Source organism: Idiotropiscis lumnitzeri, chromosome 10 (assembly GCF_059441095.1).
Source record: "Idiotropiscis lumnitzeri isolate Australia: NSW breed Sydney's pygmy pipehorse chromosome 10, RoL_Ilum_1.0, whole genome shotgun sequence".
Classification (NCBI taxonomy): Eukaryota; Metazoa; Chordata; class Actinopteri; order Syngnathiformes; family Syngnathidae; genus Idiotropiscis; species Idiotropiscis lumnitzeri.
The window spans coordinates 12,392,857-12,409,477 of record NC_142400.1 but is presented as its reverse complement, the minus strand read 5'-3'; the positions used below and the strand labels follow the sequence as shown (position 1 = coordinate 12,409,477).

Here is a 16,621-nt window from a genome sequence, read left to right as displayed (position 1 = left end):
GGCAAGACCTGGTGGGTTTTGTCGCTTTTTTCATGAGGTCTGTGCGTATTTTAACTAGTACCATCCATGCATTTGGAACATGGGCCTTGAGTAGGGACTTACCCGACTTCATCCAGTTCTTCACTCATTCTGTGCCAACCCTCCTTTACCCTAACACATGAACAAATTAATACATACCTTGGATTGATTAATAACATCATGTAGTGGCTGTACCTGGTATGTGTGTTGTGTGACATGTACATCTGCTCTTGGCACAATAAATTGCTGTGTCAAATGGGTTTCTATTGGCATCATGGCATCTAAATGTCAATTTGCGAAAGTGTCATCATCAAGGACTCACATCTCTTTGCTCTTAAATTACGTTGGCAGAATAGATTGACATTACAGCACATAAAAGGCTGAAATGTTGCTGAAAGAGAAGCATAACATTATGCTACTTAAGCCAAGAGAAACTCTTTAAAATGAAGAGAAAGTAATAGTCTGTTGGTTAAATCAATAATAATCAGAGCTGGGCAGTCCCTCCCAGGGGCGGAGCGGCCCAGCCGGACGGACATTTTTGGTTTGGAGGGTGACAAATTAAAAAATAAATAAATAAATATATATATATATATATATGAATAAGACCGGCGCATCAAGGCCCTAAGAGAGTACAGAGATAACAAGTACAAAACCAGAACAACCTTCAAGTACAAAAAAAATTCCTTCATGTACAAATAAGCAATTCTAAAACTATGCAAAACTGTCAAGTGACTTTTGGAAACAATCTTACCGCTGTCACGTGTCTTGGCACTAACTTTCCAACTTACAGATCCATACATGCATGAATGCCCATTGATCAACACGCAAATGCCACTAAAATTTACTGTAATTCGCACTCCACAACAACAGATGGCGCTGCTGAATCTGCTTAAGGCCGCCACACCCGTATTTTTCCCCCCTCCAAAAAAACAATAGTTTGTGAATGATGTTTTGCATTTGCGAATGTGAATTATTGGGTGTGAGGTTTCGGCATTATTTTCCCTTCCAGCTTCCTCAACCCCAAGATCCTCTGACACCAGCCGCCCAGACATCTTGGTTTGCGTAACCAAATTTCTTTTTTTACACACACTAAGCTCACGAATGCTTGTCATCCTCATCGGGGTGTTGACCTGACTGCAGTTCAACGTCGTAACCAACTTGAGCGTGCATACGCTCACATTCGCACTTTGACAAGGTGTTCTTGTCACGGATGAATCCTTGTGTTCATTGTACAGGGCAGATGGCAGCCAGCATTTATCGAGTCAGGTGGGGGAGCAGTATGGTAATGTCATGTTGTGGATCGAGTGGCCCGTGATGGTGGTATTGTTATGGTATGGGCAGGCGTATGATATGGACAACAAACACAAGTGCATTATATTGGTGGCCTTTTGAAAGCACTGAGATACGATGAGGAGACGCTCGAGTGAAGACGCCGGAGTTAACCTGCAGCCTAAGGCGCCCGTGTACAATAATCATGCGCCCAAATCAGCATCTAGATATGCCATGCCACACGCGTGTGGTGGGGATGTAATACCTCGGCACAGGAGAAGTGCTCACCCAAAAATTTTCAGACTAATTAGTGAACAATATGTGAACAGGACTTGGCTTTGTGTGAACGGATCAGTTCATGAAAAATGGGAACATACATGTTATTGTGTTAAAAAATTAAATAGAACAGTCATTGATGGAGGCAAAAAGTCAATACTTGTAAACATACATACATGCTGTCTTTTTTTTTTTTTTTTAACTTGGTCACAGTATGTACAGTATGTCAGGCCAGAGAGTCACAAGACTGTCACGGGCACAGCCTTTTTAAAGCAGTTCAGGCTGGGGGCCTCACTTTACTGTCATTCTCTTGGAGTGGAGGTTAAAGTGACTGATCTGGCACATGAATAGCTTTAAATAAATTAATAAAATCCCTCCTCCGGTGAAAATAACCGCGTTGCTTGGTTAGGTGGCAATTTCTCATATTTTAAATGTGAAATCCTACAGCTAATATAAAGAATGGATATAGGTGAAAGCATGTCGCGAGAATTCTTTTTCTCATCGTGCATCATTGACCAATGCTCATGTTCAACATGAACTGTAAGTGAATTTGTTTCACGACCCCAGAAATTAATATTCACTGTGTGTGTGTGAATGTTTGGTTGTTTACATGTGCCTTGTGTTTGATTCACCAACTTTAAAGTTGGCTGAGATATGTTCCAGCTCACTTGCGACCTTGATGTGGATGGATGGGCAGATACAGTGGATATAAAAAGTCTACACACCCCTGTTCAGATGCAATATTTTGTGATATCAAAAAATGATACTAAATATTTCAAAACTCCTTTCTCCCTTTTATGTAACCTATAGTATAATCTGTGCAATTTAGTGAAGAAAAATCGTGTTTTTGAGAGGCGCGGTATAAATTAACACGAGAAGTTTGAACGTCTCATAACTAGGAATGTGTCTGTGTTCTTCAGTTCATTCACATCTTATAGCACTGGCCATTGGCTGCTGAGAGCTTCTGCAACATTTGCGTGATCTCGTTGTTCAAAGGTATCAGTCAGTAGGAGGATACAAAAGAATTCCCGAGGCATTAAATCCGGTACATTATGGAACACAATCTAGATAAGTATCATCAACTGGAGAAACTAACACAACAGTGACATTATCAAGAACTGAATGTCCCTCCAGCAGTTACATCTCCAGTCAGTAAGAAACATTTGTGCAAGCTTATCTTTTACTTCTCTCCTCCAAAAGTCATTTTTAAATTGAATTTTATATGTTATAACTTAAAGGTTACATTAATGAAGGTAAAGGTTTTGTTCTACAGAAGCCTGATATCTGAACAGTGATGTGTTGACTTTTGAGATCCACTGGATATCAAATATTTCCGACCAATGAATCCCTGAAGAGGGAGGCCAGGTGGAGCATTTTGGAGGTTTTGGGTTTGAATTTGAATTCAAAACTCCCTTTGTGGAGTTGCTTAACAAACGATGCGCTTGTGTGAGATTTTCTCGGGTTTTCTTCTCCATTCATGAGCCCAACTGATTAAACAGTTGGATGGTCCTCACCACAGTAACATTCTTGCAGAAACAAGCTGTTGGGGCACATCGAGGAGAGCATTAGAATTCTCCGCGCAGGTTTAAGAGAGTGTATTACAGCATTTTGAGATGTACGTTGCACTGTAAAATCAACAAACCTACACGTTCTAATCTACAATGTCCACCATTTAGTAATGTTTTATTTCTTTGTCTTGAAACATTTTTATCATCCGATATGGCCCCCTAACGCGAGGTTCACGGAAAAGAAAATGTTCCATTCCATGAAAGTGTGAATGACTGTTTGTCTGCTGTATGTGCCCTGCTCTTGACCGGTGCCCAGTCCAGGCTTTATCCTGCCTCAAAGTCAAAAGGGATTGGCTCCAGCTTACTCACGACTGTGAAAAGAATAAGCAGTTCGGAAATGGGTGGATTTCTTTACACAGAGACAATGTAACACAAAGGCACAGTCAAATGTTGACATATTTCAGCCTCACGTTGAATTGTAATCAAATCAGTCACTCTATCTTGACTGCGGCAGAAATGACACACCTGCCCTCAGGTATTGGTATTCTTAGTACCAAGAACACAACAATAATCTGTAATCAATATTGAGATGATTGATTTGCCATAAACCGAGTCATAACAGACCATATCACTTTTGTCAATTTGATCCTCTGCGAGGGTGCCATCTGGGTTGATGCGGCGCACTTGGCTTGAACACGGTTGTCGCAATGTTCTCAGGAAATATGAGCTGAGATCCTGTAGGTCAAATCTCAGATGGCAGTCTTGTGATTTTTGAATAGCCCAAAGGACACTTTGGTGCAGGGCGCGGTCTCGCTCACACCGACGTATGAAGGCCACGGGCTTCATTTGACACGTAAACTGCTCAAGCCTGTTGTTCTGCCACCTCTGCCAAGGTTGTTTGTGTTGGATGGTTTATTACCTCTTCGGAGATGGGTTGCTTTTTCTTTTTTTCTTTTTGGCTGTTCCATCATTCACCTGGCGAATGTTGCAAAACATGTTTTTAAAAATTAATAGCTTGAGAGGACCTGACGATGACAGATTGTCATATTTGCCATTCAATTAGCAGAATGACGTCCAAGGAGAACTAAACGCAAGACGTCAAAACTTTTTGTTGTATTTCAAATGTGCATATCATCTTTATGTTGCTGCTGTTTGCTTAAGTCTAAAAAATATGTATTCCCAAAATACATTAAAAGCTTAAAAAAATCTCATCATGGAGGCCCCATTTTTTATTTTACAAATTTTAATATATTGTATTTAATCATAAAATATCCATTTTGAAATGAACGGATTCTCAAATTGCTACACATAAACAATGGATTTAACGTTACGCTTTGAAACTCTTCTGGGTAGAGCCAGCGCCACGGCGAAATTGTGAAGAAGGCAGATATTAGTAACATGATTTCTGTTTTCCTAATAAGCACAGTAGTAAGTACTATATTGGTTTCATATTTTTTTTTTTTATAACTGCATGCCTACTTTTGATCCCTCTGTATATTTGCAGTAGATCTATTCCAATTATTTCGAGAGAAAGAAATTGGCATGGGAAATGTGAAGATATTGGAAATAAAAAAAATAAAATAAAGTACAATAAAACAAATGAAAAACAATGAATCTGACATTGTCACACAGATAGCTATGCATAAATGCAACCTGCCATACATACACAACAAACTTAAGTCAGCTTTAGTCAGGGGAAATTATTGTATGAATAAAACGTGAACATCGTGCAAATCAGTTTAATAAAATTTTTTTGTCTGTAAAATGTCACTTTAAAGACGACATAAATCACAGTCAGCGCTTATAACAATTAGTGGAAGTTGTAATGTGTGTATTACACATAAAATTCAAAACACATGACCAGAACATGAACACTTAACTATGATTACCATTAAAGAAATGTGACTCACCCACAGTGCATTCCTCTCACAGGTGTGTTTTCCACCAGAACCTGCACATGCTACTCAAGCCTAATGAAAGAAAAGTTGTGCCACTTCCGGGAAAGTTAAAGTACAATATACTGTATTTGTACAGTGCTTTACAGTATAACCAGGGCTGCCTTGATCTACTCATAGGTCCCGGGGTTAACCATTAAATATAGCACTAACCAATATATATAACACTAAATATATTGTAGTTTTTATTTATTTGATTTTTATCACGTTTGATTAGCTGTGACACATAGTGGTGTTTAAACAGAGGAGTCACAATGGTGCTTGGTCGTTTTAAGAGACCTTGTAATTTGATAGATGCAAAGAGTTACATGAGTACAACTGGCAAGTATTATTTATTACAGGGTTTCCCAGTCTGGTGCCGAGTCCTCTCCAGGGGACAAAAAAATAAACCTGGCCTATGAAGCAAAACATTACTATTCAGATAGTTCAAATATATTTATGGCTTAGCACATGTACCTCACAATCAGTCCAGTTGTATTGAACTTTTAAGTACAAGACATGCATTCATTTTCTGTAGTTGGATTTATGCTTATGAGGATTGCCGGTGTGCCTGGAGCCTATCCCAAGACGCAGGGTGCAGCCTGGATTGGATCCAGTCAGTCATGGGACACATAGAAGCAAGCAAGCAATCATACTCACATTTACACCAGGTCAATTAAGAGTCATTTGTATGTAGTGCAACAATTCATAACAACACATTTTGTTTGAGGGGGGGGGGCATAATATGCCACATTGAACACCTACTGACAAGTATAAGAAAAGTGTGATAAGACCAAAATTAACACATGTTGCCCATTCACACACCTTGAGTCACATGACACCAAGTAGGGAAAATGGCTAACTAGGCTCAAATTGGACATTTTCTTCGAGTTAGGGTTATTGCGATTTAGGTTTGCATTTCATGTTCATTGAAAACACATATATACATTTTATATACTTTATATACATTTTATTAGTTCAAGTAGAAGCAATTTGTGAAATCATATCATATTTTACAAGCAATTTATGCAGAAATCCAGATTATACTAAAGCATTTACCTTTTTTATATTTTATTTTATGTCGATATTGATGTGAAATATTTGCTAGTGGCAATATTGTTTAAAAAAGGCTCTTGCGACACTGTTAAAAAAATACTCAGAAGCAGCAAAGTACAGTTAAGAGAATCAAGTGAGTTTTTTTCCTTGACCTGACAATACCGCCACACATCCTAACTGGCACTCATACTATAAAAGGAATCATGGAAACTCTGGTGAGCTTTTGGATGTAAGTGTGAACACGCACAGAGAGTCACACACATGCACGCACACACATTGCGTAATACTCATGAAACTTGAACACATGCATGTAGACCCATTTACACGAATAGCATGATACAATACACACACGGTTATACAAAAAACACATCCACACAGTCAAGCATGTAGCAACAAGCAGCAGCTGCTGTGTTATATTTAGAATGTTTTGAAAGCTGAGAGTCAGAGATTGGGACTTCACCTGCACGCAAAGTATTTACCATGGTCGTCTATTGTCAGCATGACAAAGAAAGTACATGTCGAGAAAAATGGAGAGAAAGAGAAGTTTTATCTTATCTGTGGACAATGTTTTCCATGAAGCAGTCAGCCTACAAAAGTTTCCACTCACTGTCCAATCAGGGGTGGGCAACTCCGGTCCTAGAGGGTCGCTATCTTGTAAGTTTTATGTTCCTGTATGCTCCGCAGAAGCCTGATAATGATTCTGATCCTTTGAATCAGGTGTGTTGGAAGAGGGAGACATGCAGGATAATGGCCCTCGAGGACCGGCGTTGCCCATCGCTGTCTCAAATTGTCCACTTGGAACAGGTACACTATAGACAATAGAATCAATATCAGACACAATCCTTCAGTAACAAATAAATGAGTCAGTAGTAGTATGAGACACCTTATTTCCTCCTAATTTTTTATCTCAAAGTCTTTTGGCTGCTCCCAACTTTGTGGGAACACTTTAGGTTTTTTTCTGTAAATTGTTCCCCAGAGTCACTAAAGACATGCTTAAATGAGTTTTGTGTGGAAGAACTTAATCCAGTAATCCCTCGCTATATCGCGCTCCACCTATCGATTTTTTTACAGTGCTTTTTTTTTTTTTTTTTTTTTTTTTTTTTTAGTAAACCTGATTGGCTCAGGGGCGTTATTGTTGTCTAGAAATGAAAAAATGTTAGTTATTTGTAAAAAAAAAACGTTAATATTCCTATTTCTTAAACACAATTTGGGCCTGAAAAGAGGGTTTATTTTTTTTTGTTTCATTCTGCAGTACAGTATTGCACTGTAAAATAACAATAAAAAAATAAAGCTGACTACTTCGCGGATTTCACCTATCGGGGGTTATTTTTGCAACGTATCCCCCGCGATAAACGAGGGATTACTGTCATACAAACTAGAACATAGATTGTGGCCCTTCAGGTTTGTTCTCAGGTCAAAAGACAATGTCCTTTGAACAGTCAAATGCTCTTTTGCATGAATCGACAAATTCGGTTGATTTAAACAAAAACTTGCTCAGAATAGTCTAGCTTCAGAGAGCATGTTAAAAAAAACCTTTTCTTTTTTTAAATTTTGAACATATTAAATGTTGCAGACTCTGTAGCAGTCTGCTCTGTAGCTGCAGGACTGAAGCTCAAATCTCCATCTAGTGGATTCTACTGGAAAATGACACAGCAGCAAGTGAGTTCACTGCTTTTATTAAGATGATTTGCTGCTTCTGCCAGAACATATAAAAAATATATGCATGCATGTTATTTGAATTAATGTCATTTCAGTCAACATTTCGACTCGGGCGTTAACGCGAGTGCCTCTCCTTCGTTATGTCCTGGGTTCAACTTTTGGCTTTGTGTATCCCCTATGTGATGGAATTTGCATATTCTTCCTGTGCTTGCGGGGATTTTACACAAGTGTGCTGGTAAGGTAAATTGGTCTTCAATTAAATGAATGAATGAGATTTTTGCATTGAAACTGACAACAACAAATATGTACACAACGTTACTTCAGATTATTATTATCCCCATTCTTATGGTTATACTTTAATTAACTTAAAAGTCTTTTCAGTGAGTCACTTCTGCACACTGCCATGGCCCAAGTTGATCTCAGTAGAACAGGTAAAGTAAGTTTTGGAACAATATCACCTGTAAATCAGAGTAAAAGGCCCACTGACATTATTAAACACTATTATTAAAGTAATTAAAAAAAAATGTGGGACAGCAGTCGGTGATGAATTAGGCCAGCAGGTCAGTGTTTCATTAGGGTTCCAAAGATAATAAACAGGCTTCACACTGACATCTGTCGCCCTCTACTTTCAGCCATGACTAAAAGGATTACCTGCTCTAGCAGCACAGTTCTCGCAATTGTAAATAAATCTAAAGACGGAACCAGTCTGCTTTTGTTTCCGTTCACGCAGCTGTTACTGTCTGTACTGGATGCATTTGAATTCATCCTCCAGACCACAAATGTTTCTTTGCAGCATTGATGCAGAACTGCGATATGTGACCATGTGCCACTCTTGCATATTCACACTCTTAGTTTTCCGCATCTATAATTAATCTGTCAATGTGACAGAAACTTAATACAAATTTTCACTCCAGTGTAAGCACTTCATTTATGTAACATGAACATACAAGTACAAACATCTCTGGTGAGGCATGGGGGGGACCAGGGATATCTCAGGTGATCTGCAAAAAAAAAATCTAAGCTTCAAAAAGTCTTGAGAAAATGCAGATAAGCATTCATTTCACGTCAGGGGTGATATGTGAAAATACATTTCCCGAGTAAATATGATATTTTTTTTCCCTGAATGTTCAGTTCTTTTTCACGTAATCAAAGAAATAACCACACCAAAACTCCACAATTCAACCCAAAGTGTTGCCCAAAAAGGATATGCAGAACCTGTTTTGCTGTGCTGCTGATCAATGTTAAACATTTGTTTCTTACACTGTGGTTATATTTCTGTAGAGGTTTTTACTTTATTTATTTATTTATTTTTAACAAATGTGACGGTACCTCTGCAAAAGTTTATGACAAATCAAAATTCAATTGGTTCTGATTGGACAGGAAAGAAAAAGTTTGAAAGCCAAGTCCTTTTTTCCAACATTACCTGGAAGAATGGACTTTTCCCCACATTTTGTAGAAAATCCAACAAGAAGCTTTGGAAGACCACCTCCATGTTTTCTTCAGTAGGTCCAGTGGCCTGGTGGGTAAATATTTTTCATGCCGATCTTTCAAAGTAATATATAGGGCAGTGCATTAGTAAATTGCAGTCAAGTGTCAAGGACACGTACGAAGAATTCTGTGAACAGATGGCACATTGAGATTAGGAAAATGACCTGCTACCTCATGGCTTGGCTGAAGGTGTTGTCGCTGACGCATGCGTCTTGTTTATTGTGTGACTGTAGCTATTTACGGAATGCATGTACTCACCATTGGAAACAAAGATTGTAATTAGCGCACACTGTATCATTCTCTGCCATTGACGGATATAGGTGCCAAAAAGTACATTCATTTTACAGAGGCTGGCACTGAATGAGTTTTAATCTTAGTTTTAATTGTTTGCATTTAATTTAGTAAATTGTTTAAAAATAGAATATAGTTTAAGGATTGTTTTGTTTACAAATGACATCATCCAAAAAAAAACTCTTGGTCAATGATGATTTTTTTTTTTCTTTTGGGATAGATTATATAAATAAATCACCAATTATTGTATTAACATGATGACATAAGTCAAAATATTTTAGAAAATTAGAGAAGAAGGGGTAGGACTATACATACACACACACACACACACGCACCCCCCCCCCAACAAAGCAAGCAATCAATCAATTGTAGAATTGCTGTTTGGTTCTCTGTGTCATCAGATGCACCGTGAGACTGAACATTAACGTCATGTATATGTGGTCTTTGGTGCTGGGTTAATTCCTGGTGTCGAAATCCCGTGCTGGCTCAGTGGGACTGAAACAGCCTAAGGTGAGATTAAATCAGAGGCCAGTTGGCCACATGTGAGCCAGGTTGGACTTGAAGCTTTAGCAGCAGATCAGCGCTGGAGCATATATAAAGCAGCTCAAGCAAATGGTCTGCCACACATCCTGCACAGGTTGACGAGTATTTCACTGCTGCAAGAAATAAACCTTCATCGGACAGCTCGGCAACTATAACAAGTTTTCCTTGTGCCGGGAATTTGGGCCTTCAATTAAAGAGGAGCCATGGTTCTGGAAGAGAATGAGTGTGACTCTGTCTTTGAGCCTCACATCACTGTGAGTATGATGACACTGAAATATTTTATGCGGTTGTTTGATTTGATTGTTTTATCTGTTGTTTAATTGTCTTACATGAATATGCACCAACATAATGTTCGTATTTCTCCCACATAGCAACATATAGTTTATTATAGTTTATTCAACTGGTTTTGCTTCATCCTGCTACTCAATGGCCCCTGCCAACCATCTTCATGCCGATGTATTTCATTTAAATGTGTGATTTCTTTTGTCTTTATTTAGGAGGAGCATGTTGACACTCAGTATGGGAAGGTCCACTGCATCATGACCGGGACGCCCAGGGCAAATCGCCCCGTCATTCTGACATATCATGACGTTGGATTGAATCGTACGTATTACTGGGGCTCCTATCCACAAGAACTCAATAGTAGCATCATGCAACTGTTATGAAATTTGACTCTGATGAGGCTAATTAAATGAATATGCACATCAGAAATATTCATGAAGCAGCCAATTGCTCACAAAGCATTGTTTTCAAATTTAGCTTTAATTATGAGTTGTCTTGTGAGAAATTATTGCCATAGTTGGAATTCACTCTATTATATTGATTTCTTAATTTCAATCATATTGCATTAAAATAGTGGCTGTGTTCTTCACTTTCGACAGACAAGTCATGTTTTGAGACTCTGTTCACCCATGAGGACATGCACGAAATCCTCAGACATTTTCCTGTTTGTCACGTCGAAGCCCCAGGACAACATGAAGCAGCCAAAACTTTCCCGACAACGTGAGTAGTCTCTATAATACACACGTTTATTCGGAAATGTACTTTAACTGTGTCATGACATCACTATTAAATGTTGACTTCTGACCTTGAAGGTATTCCTACCCGACCATAGACCAACTGTCTGAAGCACTGCCTGCTGTGCTCAAACACTTTGGGTGAGACAGACCGGCTAATCCTCAAGTTTTACCTTAATAACCATCAACTAATCCCTCAGATCTGGTTTTGATTCTGAATGTGATTCGCAGGTTGCACAGTGTGATCGGACTGGGAGTTGGAGCAGGTGCCTGCATTTTGGCCAATTTTGCTGTGAGTCCACATTTCTTCTTTGAAAATAAAATTGTTGCTTTGAGAACTATGCATAAAGAGATTTGGCTATTCCTGTAATGTAATAGAAATTTATAATGCCAACAAACCTGAAAAGCGTCAACAAAACACAATTGCTTTTACCAATGAAAATGTGATTTGGCTGATGCTGTATGTGTGGTGCCTTTGTGACAATGAAAACTGCTAATTACATCTATGTCTTCTGCATGTGTGTGCAGTTGAATCACCCAGATCTGGTGGATGGATTGGTTCTGATCAACATCAATCCCAATGCTGAAGGATTAATAGATACTGTCACAAACAAGGTCAGCAAGGAGTGTGTCATGTCTCTATGTCTGATTACTCTATTTGCCGATTTTGAAATAGTCCATTGTCAAATTTATGCTGCATATGTATTTGTCCCCCCATGCTACAGATTAGTGAGTGGACTCACACTCTGCCTGATACAATTATCACACATCTATTTGGAAAGGTAAGTTGCCACGAAATCAAAAGCCCAAGATAATTACAGACTGCGTTCACTAACTCTCTCGTTCTGCCTTCCACGCTAACTTTTAGGAAGAGATCCAGTCCAACCACGACCTCATAGCTACATACCGCCACCACATCAGCACAACCATGAACCAGTACAACGTGGGCCAGTTCTACCGCGCTTACAACAGCCGCAGTGCTCTTGAGGTGGAGAGGCCCGTTCCTGGGGGAAATGTCAACGTCAGGACCCTCAAGTAAGAACCACCTTCTGACCTGTGATGCAATAGTCGTCACCAAATCAGTCCCCAAATAGCTTGGTGTGCTGAAGAATTTATATTCCTGTTCATGTAGTGTTTGGATGTGTTAAAAGCTGAACCTGGATGTGGTGAAATCTTCTTGCAGGAAATACAGACTATTTAACATTCTCTGTACCACCTCTCCTCCATTTGTGTTAATCCCAGATGCTCCACATTGCTGGTTGTCGGAGACAGCTCACCATTTGTGGAGGTTGTGGTTGACTGCAACTCTAAGCTTAACCCAACAAAGACCACACTGCTTAAGGTAACCACAAAGAGTAAAATATGCGCTCTAAAATCCTTGATTTTAATTCGGCTACTTTATGAAACTGAAGGAATTGTTTGTGTGACTGAAGCCACTGTTGCTTTGCCCTTCTAGATGGCGGACTGCGGAGGACTTCCTCAAGTGGCTCAGGTATGCCATTTTGTTGATGCACAATGCAGTAACGCTCCCACCTACACAGAAAAAATGTATTTAAACATGTTTTGTCTCATAACAGCCAGCCAAAGTGATTGAAGCCTTCAAATATTTCATCCAAGGTCTTGGATACTGTAAGTGACAACAAATTCACCTGACTTGTTTTCAGTTCCTAATTAGTTAACTTTAAATTGATATGTATGAATTAAAATCCATGCTAAGTACACCAATCTTTTCCTGTCCACAGTATCCAGTGCCAGTATGACCAGACTTCGGTCACGGACAACCTCTAGTTCCAGCGTCTCATCAATGGAGAACTCTCGGAGCCGTGCACATGAGAAGCGAGGACGCTCCCATACTGATGTCTCCATGGAGAGCATCTCCAACAGCAACATAGACCGGATCATTTCGAAATCAACACATGAAGTGGCATGCTAGAGTACATGATGCATCTTGTTATTGCCTATTTCTGCAACTACTTAAAGGTCACAGCCATAGCAAAATGTGACTACAGTAAATTTAGCCTGCTTTTCGTTTTCACAATAAATCAGCTTCACTTTAATCCTCTATGTATCTGAAAAATTGGTTTTCCAATTGGGGACATTCTCCTTTTCTTATCTGGGTTACTGAATGAACAAATACGTAATGTATTGTTAATAATGATAATAATAATAATATCCTTTTTTTTTTTAATTTAATAATCAATTTTCTTAATTATTTTATTATTACTGACAAAAGCTCAGTTCAGTTCGTATGTGGTGTTGTACAGTATATGACACTTATCTAAACAATTATATACAGTAATGTGTAATGATACATTTTCCATCTTTTTAGCAGAAGTAATTCGGATAAATGTGTATCAAAATAAATTAAGATAATCTTTTACTGATCCCCAGATGGGGAAATTCAAGTTAGATGGAGTACAGTGCAAAGCAAAATAAATAAATTTAAAACTATATACAAGTAATAAAAAATTTGACATGGAACAACTTTTTTTTTTATACTAGATAATATAATCATGTCATTTTCTTTGCAAGACTTTATATGAGTCTGCAGACAGGATTAAGATTGGTGGTGAGAGGAGTTCAGCGACCAGTTCTATTGTAACTAGTTGTTTTAACTATACCATGTGAATATAAAAATAGCATGCAATACTCTGTACTGGAGAAAATAAAATATCCTCAAAAAAAAAAAATACTGTAGTTGGAGCGTCCCTTTCTTTGGTCACTAGATGGTGCTCCGCGCATTAAACTTGATATATTCTCCACAGTTCATGGAAAGCATCACCATGAATAGTCTCCCACCCATCTGGCTCAGCATTGTAGATGTTTTTAATACGGCTTATGGGTTTATCTTAAGCCTTGTCCTTTCATAGATGGTTTGCATTAAATTAAAAAAAAAAGTTTAAAGTTATATAATTTAAAAAAGTTGGATTCCATCCTTGAACAGTCTCCATTTAGGCATGCACATCAACAATTTTGTATTGTAACAATTTGTACGGGGATATAATTTCCTTAAAAAACGCAACACATTGGATACATCATGCAATCAGTGTCACTCGCCCACTCAGCATAGTTTGTGATGTGAGCGCTCCTGTATGAATGAATGTACTGTATGTGCAGAAAGAATCTTATGAAGCCGTATGAATGAACTGAGTGTTTTAGGTGTGGGGGTTGATGAAATTGGATGATACAAATTGAAAACACGAGCTGTCAGCGTTGAAAATCACATCTACAGTATTTATGTGAGCAGTGATGCGTCTGGATCACAAAGATACTCTTTGCATTATGATGCTCTAGCCTCTGATGAATTATGTATGAATCTCTGAAGAATTTATTTAAACATGAGACATCCATTGTGGCATTCTAAAAGGCCTGGAATTATACCATCTTTAACAGCGTATTATTCTCCTGTGCTTTTGTGTAAAAAGCTCCATTGGTAGTTTCTCTTAATGATTGAATATGAGGTGAAAACAATTGAATCAGGCATAAGCATCATCACATTGCTGTTTTATCTACTAAACATTATGCTGTCCACTATATGAAATCTATTTCATTCAAAAGAATTCCAAAAATCTAAAGTCACTTTTACACATTCATCTATGTGAATCTCATACAAGTGACAGCCCATCACTCCAATGATAGAAAAAATACACATGGCCAAATGAAAGTATCCTATATTCAGTGCGTGTCTACTTTAAAATTGCCAGCCGAAAATAATTTATTTATATTTTCTTTGATTAAAAATAAATGGTACAATCTGCGCATTGTGCAACCGCTGGTCTTATCACAACATGAGAACTATTTTTGTTTACCATGTTTTGGGAATATGGTAGACTGTGCGGCGTTTGTTGGTCGGTTTTGGCTGCACATGGGGCAGGGCAGAGTGTAATTGTTTATCATACCATCCACAGTCTGTATCTTAATAGTATCAACAAATGTTAGGATGAATGATCACTTTTAATATATGGAGCCACTTGAAAATAGCAGAAAGAAAATAATTAAATGTAAACACACTAACCCGTTCTTTGAAACGCGTGCTGGGCTTGTTACTCTGCTGCTTTGTTGGTCACACAACAACAGATAAACTACCCAGAACTACTATGGCCGTACTCATGTGGCCAGTGTTTTGCTGTTGTGCATGCAGGCTACTTTATAAGTTGTCCTGTATTTGTTGAACAGTAGTCTGGAATTATGTTTTGTTGAAAGATGTCTATTGCAAATTATGCAGGAATTAGGGCCTACATATAAAAAAATAACGCTGGACCATGTTGGCCTGGAATGGCCATTCGTAAATCGCCCCGAATTACCCAATGGCCACCACACGCCTGGATGGATGGAATTTATCTGTAGGTGTGAATTTGAATAGTTGTTTGCCCACATCAGGGGTCTTCAATCCTGTTCCTCGCGGGCCAGTGTCCTGTCCGTTTTCCACCTCTCCCTTGTGCGACACACCTGAACGATTGTTATCTAGCTTCTGCAGACCTTGGTGATTATCTGATCATTTGAATCAGCTGTGATGCAACATGGAAGTTGGAAAACCTGCAGGACACCAGCCCTCGGGGAACAGGATTGAGGACCCCTGGTCAACATTTTTACCCGTCCAGCCGAAGCCAGCTCATCAGTAACCTTAATGAGTACAACCTGTACAGAAAATAAAATAATGGCATGGAGAGATGGATAGTGTATGTTTTCACATAACTAACTGCTGGGTGAAGCAATCTCTAATACCGTGGTGAGGATATCCGTTTTCTCTTTTTAGCATCCTTCCTTCACATGGCACATGGATGAGCTCAAGATTGTGTATGAGAGACGTTGTCATTAAAGAATACATCCATGTAACATACATGTGACTATGTCGGTGCACTAAGGGTGTTTCCAGGGGCCCCTGTCGGTGATGTGGATCTTTCAGGGCCCACAGTCCTCGTGACATCTGCAGCCATGTTGGAAAATCTCGGCGCTCCAGATGCAGCAGAGCGGCGCGGCAAGGCACCGCACGCTTGCTAAACTGACGGCTACCGCGCAGCTCAGCGTCAGTGACACCGACAACCGGGCACGGCGCTGTTGTGGACTCACTCAGACTGAGCGAGGCAGCCAACAGCGGGCAGACTCAGCCTCCAAAAGTCGCATTTAATACCACCGGGACTAATGTGTAAATTCCCTGCTTAGTGACTGGAAAAGGTGGCCGGTGACTGGAAGTAGGTGCGGCCTGGCTCCGGGAGCCTGAAGCGGGTGAGTATTGATCAGTCTTGGGAGCGGAATGGTTGGGAATAGCCCACCGTTAGCTGAGCTAGCTTAGCATTAAAGGGCTAACACTCAGACAATGGGCTGGATGCTGCACGGGGCTTGCATTATTGTCGACTCGTATGGAGATATTGTAAGAATACTACGCACTGTGTCGCCAGATAGTGTGGTCATTTTTGACACTGTGCAGTCATTTGTATTCCTAGGTGACACTAGACAGTTGTGAGTGGTGCAGTGTCCGAAACCACCCCTCTGGGCTTCTCTGGTAACTTGGGTGCAAAGGTGATCACTGAGAATAATTTATGTCATGCACATCTTCAATTCA

The 16,621-nt window shown here is 39.3% G+C and overlaps 1 protein-coding gene and 1 long non-coding RNA gene across 2 annotated transcripts; both read left to right on the top strand.

The window, feature by feature from the left end:
- Positions 1–6,639: 6,639 nt before the first annotated feature.
- LOC148329397 (uncharacterized) lies at positions 6,640–9,819 on the top strand. The gene is made up of 5 exons (XR_015845620.1): positions 6,640–6,715; positions 6,779–6,865; positions 7,635–7,720; positions 7,816–7,955; positions 9,101–9,819. It is a non-coding gene; the product is annotated as an uncharacterized LOC148329397 (long non-coding RNA).
- A 213-nt stretch (positions 9,820–10,032) lies between these two features.
- Positions 10,033–13,115, top strand: LOC148329396 (protein NDRG1-like). Its single transcript, XM_088307058.1, has 12 exons — positions 10,033–10,296; positions 10,540–10,645; positions 10,924–11,044; positions 11,137–11,199; positions 11,290–11,350; positions 11,587–11,673; positions 11,784–11,840; positions 11,927–12,093; positions 12,301–12,400; positions 12,515–12,550; positions 12,636–12,687; positions 12,801–13,115. Exons 1-12 carry the CDS (start codon positions 10,246–10,248, stop codon positions 12,989–12,991), a joined length of 1,092 nt encoding a protein of 363 aa, XP_088163184.1. The 5' UTR covers positions 10,033–10,245; the 3' UTR covers positions 12,992–13,115.
- The last annotated feature ends 3,506 nt before the right edge of the window (positions 13,116–16,621 follow it).

Coding starts and splice junctions, on each gene's coding strand:
- LOC148329396 (XM_088307058.1), top strand. CDS start 10,246: ATGGTTCTGGAAGAGAATGAGTGTGACTCTGTCTTTGAGCCTCACATC. Junction 11,045..11,136: donor GCCAAAACTTTCCCGACAAC/GTGAGTAGTCTC, acceptor CTGACCTTGAAG/GTATTCCTACCCGACCATAG. Junction 12,551..12,635: donor GACTTCCTCAAGTGGCTCAG/GTATGCCATTTT, acceptor GTCTCATAACAG/CCAGCCAAAGTGATTGAAGC.